The following is a 15,436-nucleotide window of genomic DNA, read 5'->3' as shown; positions in this document are numbered from 1 at the left end:
CAACTAGTTAATGCTGAATGGGAATAGATCTGTTAACCTAGATAACTAGTGAAAACACAGTGCCTATTTTTTAAAGTTCAATATTGACAGATTTACTATTATAGAAAATCATGAATTATCTTCTTATATAACTGATTCTCATTAAAATATATGATTACTTTGAATAGAAAAATGCGCTCTTTCATTTAAATTTCTTATTATACTACTTATTATTTGCAGCAAAACTTACCTATCTACAGAAACTTCCAGTTTGGGTTTACAGACATTGTCTTCACCACAGTCAAGTAGTATATGAGCCTAGAAAAAAGAAATTATTTTTCCTACATGAAAAAAATACCAATACAGGTCACATATATAGTTACATCAATATATATGTGAAGTATGTGAATATACATATGCACACACACATATGTTTATGTAAATTAATTAGACTATTTGCATACCTGAATGAAAAGGGATCATGGCTACTTACTTTTAAATAGGCCAGTGAACAGTCAGTGTAAAGGAAGAAAAAGATTCATAGGATAATTTGTTGAAGTCCAGAATGTGACTTTACTTGGAGGTATGGTTTTTAAACAGGTAATTAAATTAAAATGGCATCATTAGGGTGGGCTCTAACACAATATAATTGGTGCTTTTGAAGGACATTGAGACACAGACACACACAGAGGGAAGACCACAAGAAGGTACATGGAGAACATGGATGGCCGTCTACAAGCCAAGGAGAGAGGCTTAGATGAAACCCACTCTGCAGACACCTCGATCTCGGACTTCAAGCTTCCAAAACTAAGAGAAAATAAATTTCTATTGTTTAAGCCACCCATTCTGTGGTACTTTGTTATGACAGTCCTAATGAACTAATACAGATATGTTATTAAAATTAGTTTTACCTGTTTGCTATCTTAAAAATAAAGTTGCTGAGCAGCAAATTTAAAATTACAAATATGGCTCACATTATATTTCTGTTGAATAGCAGAACTCTATAGAGAGAGTGCAGTAATCAAGTTTGCAATATGACCAGTGAAATGAAGGACCCATTTTAAAGAGAAGTAAATAATAAGAATGGTGGATGGGTAATTAACATAGAAATTAGAGTAAATAATAAAGCTCAGAATGCAAAAGGAAAGATGCCTAAAAGTAAATGATGTTATTGTTGAAACAAATGTAGGACACAAAGGAAAAAAAAATTCATATAATGAATAGCAGGAGGAAGAAAATAAGGAAGCCGAACATTACTAAAGTTAATATTTCCCTCAAAGGGCTTCAAAAATTAGCCTACTTACTTGATTAGCTGGCTTTAAAACTGTTTTGGTATTAAAGAGATTGGTGACCTCAGTAAGTTAATCAAAAGTAATGGTAATATTAATAAATGAGTTCCAAAAAATATAACACCATAAAGAGAAATTAATTATAATCTCTGTCTCAAAACACATAATGTGAACGGACAAGTAACTATTAGCATTTTTATAAAGTATAAAATAAATGACAGACCCTAAGAGTCTCAGATGTTCATTACTAAATTATTACTCAACATAATATTGTAGATCCACTAAAAATAAAAAAAACATAGAGTATGAACTAATACAGAACTATGTTTATAAGTTTTATATTAATGGGTTGTCGAAAGTGGAACATATATTATGATTATTCATGGGCAAAATAAAATATAAAATAAATTGTTAAAATTACAAAGACTTTAAAATACATTTTCATTTGCCTTATACTGTTACCATATATAGTCTTCTCATATTACATAAAAAAGTGTTTATGAGATCATAGAAAGTTAGACAAAGAAATAGACTAAATTAGGGTAAAGCATTCTACAAGAGAAGAAATATTAATCTAAAAATATGAGCATGTAATAAAAAAGAAGTGGAAGAAACAGGAAATACAATCATAATATTTGAATATATGGGTTTTATACAAGATTTTCTAAAAATATATAGTTCTTATAAAATTTTACATTGCTTTATTTGGTTTTATAAAACATGATATATGTGTTATAAATATGCATATATGTGTATATGTACTATTTTTACAATTAAAATGTAAATGAAAGATAACATAGATATAAAACTTGTTTAGCAAAATACCAAAATAGAATGTAAATAAATTGGTGTTTTGTTGTTTTCTTTGAGTTATCCAACTGTTTTATGTATATGAAATGTGACCCTGTCTTTCTCTCCATATCACTAAGTTCTAAGTGGCTTTAAATAAATCTGACCTGAAAATCCAGATTCCTTCCCTTTTGACTCCTTTGATGAAAAAACCCAACATTATAAAAGCAATCCCTAATGGTACTTTAAAATATGAATTGCAAGGCCACAAAAAAGATTAAAGTATAAAACTAGTGATAAACTGAGGAGGAACAGTACCTGTCGACTAACGTTGGCAGGCGTGAACTGGTTAAGGATGGGTTGCAAGCCTGTTGCATCAGCAGCTGTTCTATAATCCAACCGATACTCCATAAAAATAGTAATCGGAGTGAGTTTATCTCGAAATTCAGATTCATCCTAGAAATGGAAAAGCTTCGAATTATTTATGACATCAAATTATCTGGAGAAATCCCTAAGTGCACAATACAAAGCCCTCTGTATTCATCTCTTGATTCAATTCTACTGAAGCTCTCTGAAAAACCACTTATATAAGAATAGAGTATCCAAAAAGGTTACCATTCTTCAATGACAACTCTTAATCATTTTTTGGTTTTATAATATTTGATTCACATAAAAATATACAAGGCACGTTAATAAATTAAGCACTCAAATGCACATCCATTATAATGAGCATTACTGATATCGCTTAAGCTACCCATGTGCAATCCTTTCTCTTTTCATCCTTCTCCCTTCCTTCTCTGAGGTAACCACTATACTGAATTTTAAGTTCACCATTCCCTTCCTTGCTTTCAGCAGTTTTATTATAGTGTATGTGTCCCTAAACAATATGTTCTTCAGATTGCTTTTCCTGTTTGTTTATTTAAAAGGGAGATCATATATAGTCTTGTGATTTGCTTTCTGTTTAACATTCTTAACATTCATCCATGCTGTTTGCATGTAGCTGGGGTTAATTTTTATTGGTGAGTAATATTTCATCATATGATAAATCCACAATTTATTTATCCATTCCATCAAAGTTTACTTAGATTGTTTTAGGCTTTTTGTTTTTGCTATTACACAAAACGTGTTGTAATGATTATTCTTCTATCTAGTGGCAAGTAGTTTGTCATCTCCATAATACCATATTATCTTTCAAAGTCTTCATAACAATTTATACTACCATCGACAATGTAAAAGAATTCTCTTTAATCCACATCTTCACCAACTGACAGATATTAGCAGATTTTGTTTGAATGTAAGATGGTATTTCTTCAGTTATAATCTCGGGTATTTGTCCTGTTTGTTTAAATCATGAAGTTATTGATTCAAAAGCTTTTTCTACACTTAAGTAAAACGGTTATGTTTTTCTTTTTTTTTTAGTCTATTCATGTATTAAGGCACTTCTATATTTTTAATGTTAACCCACCCTAGGAAAAATCTAAGTTGGTCTATTTGTTTTATCTGCTTTATAAACTGCTGAAATTTAGTTTGCTTATACTTGGTTTAGCAATTTTACATCTATATATTTAAGACCAGCATGAAATTCTCCTTACTTGTACTATCCTTGACTAGTCTGGGTATCAATTACACCAGCTCATAGAATGAGTTGGAATAATTTCTGTTTTTCTATTCTTTCAAAGAGTATAATATTCAAATGTCTCATTCTTGATGGTTTGGCAGATATCACCTATAAAACCATCTGGGCCTTGTGTTTCCTTTGTGTGGAGATTTTTAACTGACAATTCAACTTTTTAAATGGTTTGTATAGCTAAATAAATTATTCAGGTTTTCTATTTCTTTTTATGTCAGTTGTGTTTTTCTAAGAATTTCCCTATTTTGTCTAAGTCTCCTTATGTCTTAGTACAAGGTTATTTCTAATATTCTATTATTTTATTCCCTCTTGTATCTGTAGCTTTCAATGCCTAACTGTAGTTTTCTTTCCTTCATTTTTCCTTACTCTTACATTTAAGATAAATAGCATTTAAGGTATAAATTTACTCTTCTTACACTCTGCTTCTGTAACATCCTACACATTTTGACATATAGTATTTTTATTAAAATTCACTTCTAACTAAATTTCCATTATGATCTTTTTAAAAATATTTTTATTAAAATATAGCTAACACACAATATTATATTAGTTTCAACACAGTTATTCAACATTTATATACCTAAAGAAGTGATCACCATGGTAAGTCCAGCAACCATCTGACACTGTACCACACTATCACAGTATTATTGACTATATTCCTTATGCTGTACGTTACATCCCCATCACTTATATGTTTTATACCTGGAAATTTGAACTTCTTATTCCTCTTCACCTTCCCCCCCTTTTTTAATTTTTCAAGTACAGTTAAAATTCAATATTATTTTGTGTTAATTTCAGGTGTACAACATTAGTGGTCAGATATTTGTATAATTTAAGAAGTGATCCTCCTGACTAGTCTAGTACTCAGCTGGCACTATACCTAGTTATTACCATATTATTAACAATATGCTCTATGCTTTACTTTACATGCCCATGACTATTTTGTAACTACCAATTTGTACTTCTCAATCTCTTCACCTTTATCAACCGGCCCCCTCACCTCCCTCTCATCTGGTAACTTCAGCTTATTTCCTGCACCTATGAGTCTGTTTCTGTTTGGTGTGTTCGTTTATTTTGTTCTTTAGATTCCATACATTAGTAGAATCATATGGTATTTGTCTTTCTCTGTCTGACTTATTTCACTTAGCAAAATACCTTCCAGGTCCATCCATGTAGTCATATCATTATAATCTTTTTTTGATTCATAAGTTATTTAAAATCACAATTCCTAATTCCCAATTAATTTTTTGTATTGATTTCTAAAAATTTCACAAATATCGATTTTCTATGATTTCAATTTTTTAAGTTATTTAGACTTCCTTTATGATCTATATATGGTCAATTTTTATATTGTCTAATTGTTGGGTGCGAAGTTCTATATAGGTCCGTTAAATTGAACTTGTTAATTATGTTGCATCTTCTAAATCGTTTTTTGTCTTCTTTTAAAAACTGCATGGCTTATTTCTTTAAACATTTTATATAAATTTATATTCCATACCTGAGAATTCCAACATCTCAAGACTCTGAAGTCTAATACTTGTTTGTTGTTTTTTCTAACAGCTTGTGTTTCGTATTTTGTTTTTTGTAAATGGATTCATATTTGATTGAACTTAACCTGTGGAAATCATGGGGTCCTTACTACACTGTTAAATAGAGGCTCTGCATTTACTCTTGCTGGAGTCAGGGTGTACTTTTGTCCTGGAAACGCATGAGCCTCATGCAAGTGTCTGGGCCTAATGCAGGAGGCTCAGACACCTGGCTTACAGAAGGCCCCAGGTGAGCGGAAGCCCTGTGCTGGTGTCTGTGATCACTGCTCACACTTTCCCCGGCTCCATCCTACCCCCGCAACCCTGGCTCACACAACTGCTTACAACTCACAAGTCAGTTTTTGCCAATGAGATTTTGTTTTAATGGACTGCTTATTTGGGGGACCCTGGGAATTTCTTTTTACTGTCTTTAAGAGTGTAGCAGTATTTAAGAAATTCATTTGTTGTAATTTATTCAGCAGCATTATCATGTGAAGGCTATTTGGAATATCCAGTCTACCAGGAGTAGAATTCGATTTCTTAGGTCTGACATTTTAAAAAGCCACACTACCTCAAGTGTATTCTTCTGTGTTTTCTTTTTGACTTCATACCCAAAATGTAAAGAAAGTAAAAATCATTTGGATGAAAGGAAAATATAATGAGTAAAAAGAAAAGAGAATGGAGCAGAAAAGCATCTCTTACCCGCAGATATGCTATCAGTTCCTCACACTGCATCTGTCCCCCTCTTGAAATGGTCATATTCTTGGAGTGACCAGGGGACCTGTTATGGAGAAACAGTGCTCGTCGAATTGCTCCTTTTTGCTTGAGTTTATCCAAAAGAAGCTCCACCTGGAAGTCTATACAAACCAAAGGATTTATAACCAACATAACCTTTATGGACACCTATCTGTCCCAAATGTCTGTATTTCATGTAAATATAGTATGTATTTCATGTAAATATAGTATGTAAATATAGTATGTAAAAAAATTGCTTCTAGTCCTTAAGAAGTAATTTGCTTCTAATTCATTAAAAATGTCTACACCTTGTAGTAAAACCATAACATATTCATTCTGAATAAATATGTAATAATTAAATAATTAACCCAACTATCTCCAAAGTAATGCCATATTAATTCAGACAACAGATAAGGATGGTAGTAAAACAACTATAAGACAGAGGAAAAAATGTTTTTTTTAATTTAAGCTGAGAGGAGGAAGTACAGAGCATGAAATATATGTAAATTAAGACTTCCACCATTAATGAATGTAGCAGGACTCTCGCTGATTTTGATGAAGAAATATTTACTAATATACACCCATACCATTCACACTATGATGAAGGAACAGTTTGCATCCCTCAGGACTCCTATTTAAGCTACCGTATCAAACTGTCAGATGAATACATGTCCCTCATGAAACAAGTGACCATATGTAGTCGTTTGGGTCAAGAATCATCTTACAATGAACATGCAGCCAATAGTCGGAAGCACAGCTGTTAGGATGACTGCTTCTAAGATTCAGGTCATTCAGTAGTTTCTTCAAAGGAGGTGAGAGGGCAGACCTCTAAAACCACAGATCTCTTCCCAGATTTTTCTAAATGTTAAACTTCATGTCAAATTTGGGTGAAAACCCAGGGTTATTTTGCTTCCAGTTCTGTTCCACCCACCCACACTGCCCTCCATGCTCTTGCCCTCCATGCTCTTGAAAGTGCCATTTTTCTCTGTGCTTAATACTCCTCTACACATCTCCTAGCTCCTTCCTTTCCTTCAGAAAAGTTTTCTCCCAGTAACGCCTTACTACCCTATGAGAACTTTCATGTACGAACACACCCCTAACTGATTCAGTCCTCTTCCCCTGCTTTATTATTACTCCAGAGCATTTGTCACTAACATACTGACAAATCTTGGCAACAGTTGCTTAACTCTCCTACCTGGCTCTGAGGACCACATAAATCATGTTTTGAAAATGAAGAGTTAAGTTGGAGTTTGCAGTGTGGGTAAAATTTAGTGGTCAAAACTTTTTCTCCTTCTTCTCACTATTTCTAAACCACCTCAACTCCAGAGATTGCTGGGGACTTCTCCAAGACAAATTATAAACTTCTCAGTAGATCATCTACTTACAAATTATACTTCTTTCCCCTCGAGCTCATTTATTTCACATTGGTCACTGCTTAACTTGCTGAAGATCGTACGTACCATTTACTGGGCTATTTTATTTACAACGTAAATAAATAAATGTATTATTTCTGAATTGGATTAAGAGTTTCCAAACAAAGAAATTAGTTTCCAAACAAAGAAATTTTAAATGTCTTTAAACATAAACATTTAAATAAAAACAGTAATGCCAACTATTTGAGAAACTATTCAAACATCCTAAAAGCTTGTTTTAAGTGCCGTGTAAGCAGGATCATTAAATTAATAGAATTTTTCTACAGAACACTTACTAAGTTTCCTGGGAAGTGCTCCTTTGCCATCTGCCTTTAAGCAGAACCTGACGTTAAAACTGTAGGAAAATAAAAATATACATAAATCCTATAATTCAGTTTAGTCATATTTTGAAATATCACCCAAATCTCAAATTTCAAATATATAGTTTACACTGTGAAACTGTATCTTTCATCATGTCTTCATATTATTTTTAAATATGAAACTATACAAAATAATCTAATTCATCCTTCAGTGATTTAAGCACATTGCCTTTCATAGTACCTTGATGAGGAAAAAAAAAAGAAAACGGATTTCCTAACCACCTCTCAAGTTTATAGAACCTTTTGATAAATCTAAATAAGGGAAATGACAGTCCAGATTTAAAATAATGTCTCATTTAATAAAAAGCCCTACCAAAGCTTCCTTTAATTAGCAAACTCCCGTAGAACAGTGTTTTTCACAGTTTATTTTTGAAGTAAAATTTCCCCAGATTCCATTCATTCTACCCTTCATATATAAGTTCTCTGATTTTTCTGTGGGTGCCAGGGACAGGAACAGTAACAGTGTTTCCCAAAGTGGGGTGCTCATAGTAATGTTCACAACATATGGATCAAGATTTTTCATTATTGATTTTATATTTATTTTGACATGTACAAGAAAGATACCGGTTTCTCCCTTTTATTTAAAAATGTTTTAAAGCAAAACATGAGTGAATTTAAAGAAAAAAATCTTAAGGAAATTTTTAAAATGAAAACGTAGCAAAAATTGCACAATATAGCAAAGAATAGCATAAAAACAATGGAGACTTGGACAAGAGAGGAATTCAGATATTAAATTTACAAAAATATATTTTACTTTAGAAACTAGTAAAGGAACAAGTAGAAGACCAGTATCTACAAACAACATTTTTCATATAGCTATTCACAGATATTAAATCTGAAAAAATCCTGTCTTTTAAAAATTAAAATGTTCATGAGCCTGTTTAGAATTAAATATAAATAAGTTCTGAGTTTTATTAGCTTTTCCTTCTTTATGATTATATTCATTGAGCATGCATCACTTAAAAAAATTTTATACTACTTTTTAGCATATTTCTAAAGTCTTCTACATATCTTCTTTGGAACTATATTTCTATAATACAACATATGACATAAAAATAGAGTAGCAACATAGAAACCGCTTTAGCAATAAATATTTCAACCCCCACCTTCATTTTCAATTATTTTTATAATAATTGAACCAATAATAACTATTATTAAACAAATACTCATACCAGGAAACTTTAAGATCTGTCCCAGGCAGTGGGCAGGTTTTATTGTCTTGATTTAAAATGCTAGGGTATACTTCAAGGCCAGCATTTACGGTGATAACTGGTCTGGCCCTGGTAAAATTGAAAATAATAATTAATAAAACAAAAAAGAAAGAAAAAAAATGTTAAAATGTTAGACTGATCCAAGCATTTTAGGTTCACATTCACTGCATACACAGTGCCATGGTTACTGAAGCATTGTTTACGATAGCACAAAGAACAGAAACAGCCTAAACTGTCCTAATTTGTCCAGGACTGCCCTGATTTTAGCATGGAAGTCCAATGACCTGGTAAATCCCTCAGTTCCAGGCAAAGCAGGACAATTAGCCAGCCTATCTGAATTCAGTCCATTAAAGCAGAATGGTTAAACATGTCCTGGTATATCTACCTAATGCAATGCAATACAGAGGAGGAAACGAGTGCCGTAAATCCATCTGTGTTAATACGATGATCTCTAAGATACATCCAAGGTATAATTTGAGTATGACAGGGAAAAATACACAATGTGCAAAGGATGCATGTACACGTGCGCATGCACACCCACACCCACGATTTTTTACTGCGTATTTCTGGTAGGATATGATATACTCATCACTCATGTGAGAAGTATATTTTTTATTGAATGGGCTTTTTATGTCGTTTGAATTTTTACTGCATATGTGTATTACTTCATTAATAGCAATTCAAAAAACTGAAACAATAAATTAAAACAATTAGTTTTCCAAAGTTCAGAGGCACAGGTTTACAAGTTTAAGCTCTGGATGAAAATACAGTACGTTCAGGCCAGTGAGCCTGTCTCAATCATGATAAATCCTGGAATCTGTATGGACATACATATGCTGCCGCCTTAAGGGCCCCACTGAAGCTGAGCCCAACACAAACTCCATTACACAGCACCAATGTTAGTTCTCCTGCCATGGATGAACATGGTCCACAGAAGAGTGCACATCTTAATCTACGTGGGATGCCAGATGATAGTCTAAGGCATGAGTAATCGATGAAATACAGAGAATAACTGGGAATATGTAGAAAGCTGGGAAATATAGAAATGTGCATTTACACATTGCTGTAACAAAAATATTTATTTTGGAAGTCATTACATACTGCCTTTGTGGTCACAGAAAGCTGTGGCACAAACGCCAAGTTAATTTCTTGCCTCTCAGAGGAAAATGTAAACTCCTATAATTTTTAAAGAGATTTAAAATTCAGAAGAATATCCGTACATAATTTAAAGGACAAAGAGGCAAAATTCTAAATGCTTTTTTTTAAATAAAACATCTACAGCTTCCTCTACTTTGGGATCTCCTTGAATAAACAATATCTGCAACAAATCTCAAATAGGAAGAACAAATTTTATTACTTCAAGAAAATTACTTCAAGAAAATTAAGCTGAAATTCAAACACTGATACTTAACTATAAAATTTTCAAATGATTTATAATACTCCTATATTACAGGATATGGAAACATGCTCACCTGTATAACACAGCTCTATCTACACCAAAGGCTCCTACAATTAAGTCTTAAAAGAGTAGGAAAAAAAATGTTAATAATATTAACATTATGTTTTTTTTAAATTCACATACCATTCTATAAAACTTTCAGTGCATAAGATAAAGACTTAGACATAGTTTCAAAACTATTCACTAAGTGGTTGTAACATAACATCTAAAAGACTAAAATATGAACACTGTAAATAAGCTATCATCAATGGCAAACACTCATCATAAAACTAGTCTTTCATTCAGATAGACAAGAATCTTTCTAATGGATTCTTCACAAAAATCAGGAAGTATATCCCCAAACAAGCATACCCACAAAGGAAAAAGTTTTATAGATTCCCATGGATTACATTTTTCATCTTATTTATTTTATTTAAAAGCAAAAAACAAAACACACATTACATGTACGTAGAATGAATGCAAATAGCATTCAAATCAACAAAAACAGAACGTATTACTTTTTATATGTAATTGGTAAAACTGGTTCACAATTAGAAAAAAAAATGAAATCCAAGCTCTACCTCTCAATATACTCAAACTAAATTTGAGTAAACCCTTTCAAGGCAGAAAAGCACATGAAAAAAACCATAAAGACAGGTAGATTAGCTTACATAAAAATTAAGAACTTCTTAATGTCTAAAAAGCAAGTGTCACAAACTGAGTGACACTTGTCTAACTCATACACAAAATATGTATGAGTTAGAGTTAGTAGCCTCAATGTTTAAGGCACTGCCACAAGAAAAAAAAAAAAAGAATGAAAGAAAAAAACAGTCTCAATAGATATAGAGAAAGAAACAAAAAGGAAATGCACAACAGTAAATATATATATGCAAATAAAAATGCTTACCCTCAATAATAATCAGAAACTACAAATTAAGACAAAATAATATTTTCCACCTATCATATAAAGTTATTTTAAAGAAACGAAAGATGACACCCAGTATGGGCACAAATGTGGGAAAATGATCAGTCACTTACTACTAGTGAGTGCTTAAAAAGTGGCGAAACATTCTTTTGGACAGAGTGGGACTATCATTTGACAATGTGTATCAACAGACTTAAAAAAAAGTGCTTATTTTTGACAAAACAATTCTAGAATTTTTCCCTAATAATCAGAGGTATGCAACAGAATTATATACAAGGATATACATGCCCCTAAATAAGGGTAAGTAAGATATGATACAGCCATTTGATAAAACGGGAAATGTAAAATTCATGTTTTTGAAGAACAACTAATAACATGGAGAAACATTTTATGCTATTAACAGTGCATAAAGCATAATTCTATTTTGTTAAAAATGTGTATGAATGCATTGGAAAAATGACTGAAAAATAAGTTTTGCTGTATTTTCTAAAACTTCTATAACTATATTGCATTTATAACAAAAATAATTCTTGAAATAACACTAACATAGACAAGAATTAACTTCATGTCTTATTTTCAAAAACACTTGACCATACTTGTATATTGAGCTCACATTCATTGTTTCAACAACAAAAAGGTATTCTAAATTTTCTGTATTATATTTCATTTAAAGAATAGACCCATTATGACCCTAGATCCATTATAATACTCTAAAGTATATAAGAGCCAGAAAAAGACTTCATTTTTTGTATTGGCTCAAACCAGTGGGCACATGGGGCAAATTATCTTTCCCAGTCTCTTTTCTTATCCAGAAAATGGTATAATAATGAGCTGAGCTAGATGATATTCTTCACAAGCCTTACCGAGATAATTAAATTAAAAAATATAGTTTTTAAAAATCACAATGATTAAGTCTAGTCCACAAAAACATTAGGTCATTAAAAACAAAACAAACAAACAAACAAAAAAAAACGGATGACATTCAAAAACTTAGAATGAGCATTTAGCTTTTGTTTATAGCTTCGATGATATTTTTCTCTGACATTTCATCACAGGCTTTAAGACAATAAAAGAAACTCAGAGCATGTGCTTCATACTGGAACCTCCCAGGAAATAGAGCTGTCTTTATTTCATATCCCTTAAACAACAGTAGGGGCTTGAACAATACTTGAAACATTGAATTGAAATACTTTATAATGTAAGTGAAGAGTGCAGTAACTAATACTATTTGCTATCAGGACTGAAAAATCTAAGAAGCTCTATGCATTTTTAGGACAGCACCTGGATATCCATTTTTGTCTATATCTGTGGCTCCTTTCATTGAATAGCCAAAGCTTGGTGGCATGCTCTGAGCAGGCCACTTCCCTTCAAGGATCTGAGATGGTACTGCATTCAAGCCTGTTGATCTTCCATTGAAAATATAAACAATTCCTTTTTTATCTTCACCCCCATATGGAGCAGCAATTGCAATATCTGTAGGGAAAAAGGAGAAGGAGGGGAAGGAGATAGAGAGAAGTAAGAAGAGGGAGAAGGGGAAGGAGGAGGAAGGAAGAAGGAAAGGGGAAGGATGGAGAGAAGGAAGTCTTAGTTCTTATTATTTATGTGAATATTAATATTAATATTAATGCACCCATTTATCAAAAGATAAATATTGATTCAAAGTTCAGTATCACACTCTTTATACAATTCAACAATCTAATTCAAGGAAATTCAAGTGAAAGTATATGGAAATGACATTAATTTGGAGCCAGATATTCTGGGCCTGACCTTGAACAAATCAGTTAACCTGTCTGGACTTCAAATATGTCATCTTTAAAATGTGGGGACAAGGGGAAAGATGAGGGGATTAGAAAACAGTCGGTAACCACAAAATGGCCTCAGGGTTTTTGAAAAATAATTTGGGGAACGTAATCAATAATGTTGTAAAGATTTTGTAGGGTATCTGATGGGCACAGGTCCCATCTGGGAGACCACCTCAGGGAAGATGTAGATGCTTGATCAACGTACTGTACACCTGAAGCTGAACAATAATGAATGCCAACTATAATTTTATATATATAATGTGATGGCTCGGTGCGATGTCGGAGGGATAGTGGATGGGGGGAGGGGGGAGGGGGGTCCACAGTGTGAGGGATATAAATGATGAACATCTAAGTATTACCTTGTTTTGTGCATCTGAAACTAATAATAAAAAAACAATAATAACAAAAAATAAAAAATAAAATGGAGGGGAGAGTGACATGTCAAAAGATTCACCTAAGGTTCATTCTAGCTCTCCACAGTCTAGATAATTTAGTTGGGCATGGTTTTTGGGGTTTTTTGAAGCAGAAGTCAATCTGGCTCAGAAACTTTAAAGTTATGATTTCATACTGATCTTTCTCAACTTATATTGAAATAACACAAATAAAAAGTTTGAAATTCTCTAAAAACATCAAATTGTCCTTATGACCTTTCCTAACTAAATATTTTATAAATACGTCCATTTCCCTTGATCTGTACTGGTAACACCCTAGACAACCCATTCTCATCCTTTGCCTAAAACAGCCTAAGTGGCCTCCTACTTCTACTCTTGCTCCTATAATCCATTCTCCTCAAAACTGTCAAATGTTAATATCATGTTACCTTCCTTCTTAAAATCCTTCAATTATTTCCCAAAGCTTTAAATGCTAGTAGCTTGTCCATTTATTCCTGCCTCCCCCCACATCTCCAATTCTAACCCTCACTCAATCTTCTTACCAATCCTGGCCTTTTTCTCTTTCTTAAACAGGCAGAACTAGTTCCTATCTCTGGGTTTACACTTGCTGTTCCCTTCTGCCTTAACAGCTCTTGCTCCAGGATTTCCAAAGTTTACTCCTTCTGTTTGTCTAAATCATAGATCAAATGCCATCTTGTGAGAGAAGTCTTCAATGGCCATTCTATGAGGCAATGCACTCTCACTTCTCAACCACATTTTCCATCTAGGCACTCAATCACATTACCTTGTCTTTCTTTGTTTTAAATCCATAGCCTTTACTCTCTGAATTTCCCCCATTATGTGTTTACTTTCTGGCTTCTCCACAAAACATAAGCTTCATGAGAACAAGGACGTATCCATCTTACCTGTGACAGTCCCTAGGTACCAGCCCTTCTAAATAGACTGCCTATTTCCTTAATATACCCAGTCTCTTTTGGCCTGCTCAATGCCACCTTCCTGAGATATCAAAGACACCTTGATCATTCATCTTTTATATAAGACCATTATATCCAAGAATATCCCAAACACTGCGATGATTACATTCTAGTGTTTACTTGTTTACATAAAAGTTGCCCATATTGATGCTAAATCCCGTTAAGGACATGGATGGACTCTAATTTCTGTCATTTTGGTACCTAGCATAGTGAATAGCTTACAGTAAGTACTAAGAATTTGTTACCCTTAAAAAAAAAAGTGGTATTTAGATTATGTAAGAGTCCTTTTCTTATCCTTTTTCAAGTTTCAAAAGCTAAGCATAACTTCTAAATTGACCTATGTATTAAGAAAGTACTAAAATATAATTCCCCACCAGATGATGGCTTAGTGTTGAGAGATCGTTTAATAAAAATGATCTTTAGTTTTTCTAAACCTTTCATTATTTTATACATTCTAATCATCTTCTCTCTTGGCTGGTATCCGTTAGTCTGGAGAATCCTTTTTCATGCAATTGATTTCTTCCTTTCATCATTTTAGTTGCTCTTTTCTGTTTTCTTTCCTCTGCTTTTCTGCAAGGATATTGACAAAAACTGCATATAACTGTGGAACACAACTGTATTGTTTTGTTTTCAGTATCCCTCTTGATGATACCTAGGATTTTTCTGGTGGGTGTGGGTGGAAAGGGAGGAATACAGGAGCAAGAGCATAGCAAAGGGCTAATGTCATCAGATCTAAACAAAGAGAAGATCCAGGTTATAACTAATAGTTCATTTCATATATATAAACTGCATATATGTAGAAACTATAAATACATATATACATATATGTAAACTATGTGTGTGTATCTATAAACATAAATACAGCTCAGATCATGTTCCACTAAAGACAATATTGTTCAGTCTACTATTTGGGTTAATAAGACCCCAGGAGAAACCCTGGGAGAACAAAAATCA

At 32.7% G+C, this 15,436-nt stretch overlaps 1 protein-coding gene across 3 annotated transcripts in view; it reads right to left on the bottom strand.

The window, feature by feature from the left end:
• ITGAV (integrin subunit alpha V) overlaps positions 1-15,436 on the bottom strand; it is a 76,554-nt gene that overhangs the window by 13,887 nt on the left and 47,231 nt on the right. For all 3 annotated transcript variants that reach the window (XM_081052315.1, XM_081052313.1, XM_081052314.1), the window contains exons 13-19: positions 12,596-12,787; positions 10,424-10,469; positions 8,913-9,020; positions 7,657-7,715; positions 5,916-6,070; positions 2,376-2,513; positions 230-297 (exon numbers count right to left, since the gene is read on the bottom strand). In XM_081052315.1, the coding sequence (XP_080908441.1) occupies positions 230-297; positions 2,376-2,513; positions 5,916-6,070; positions 7,657-7,715; positions 8,913-9,020; positions 10,424-10,469; positions 12,596-12,787 (766 nt within the window). The remainder of the gene's footprint in view (positions 1-229; positions 298-2,375; positions 2,514-5,915; positions 6,071-7,656; positions 7,716-8,912; positions 9,021-10,423; positions 10,470-12,595; positions 12,788-15,436) is intronic.

This window comes from Rhinolophus hipposideros, assembly GCF_964194185.1.
Source record: "Rhinolophus hipposideros genome assembly, chromosome: 6".
Lineage (NCBI taxonomy): Eukaryota > Metazoa > Chordata > Mammalia > Chiroptera > Rhinolophidae > Rhinolophus > Rhinolophus hipposideros.
This window is presented reverse-complemented; position numbering and strand designations above follow the sequence as displayed.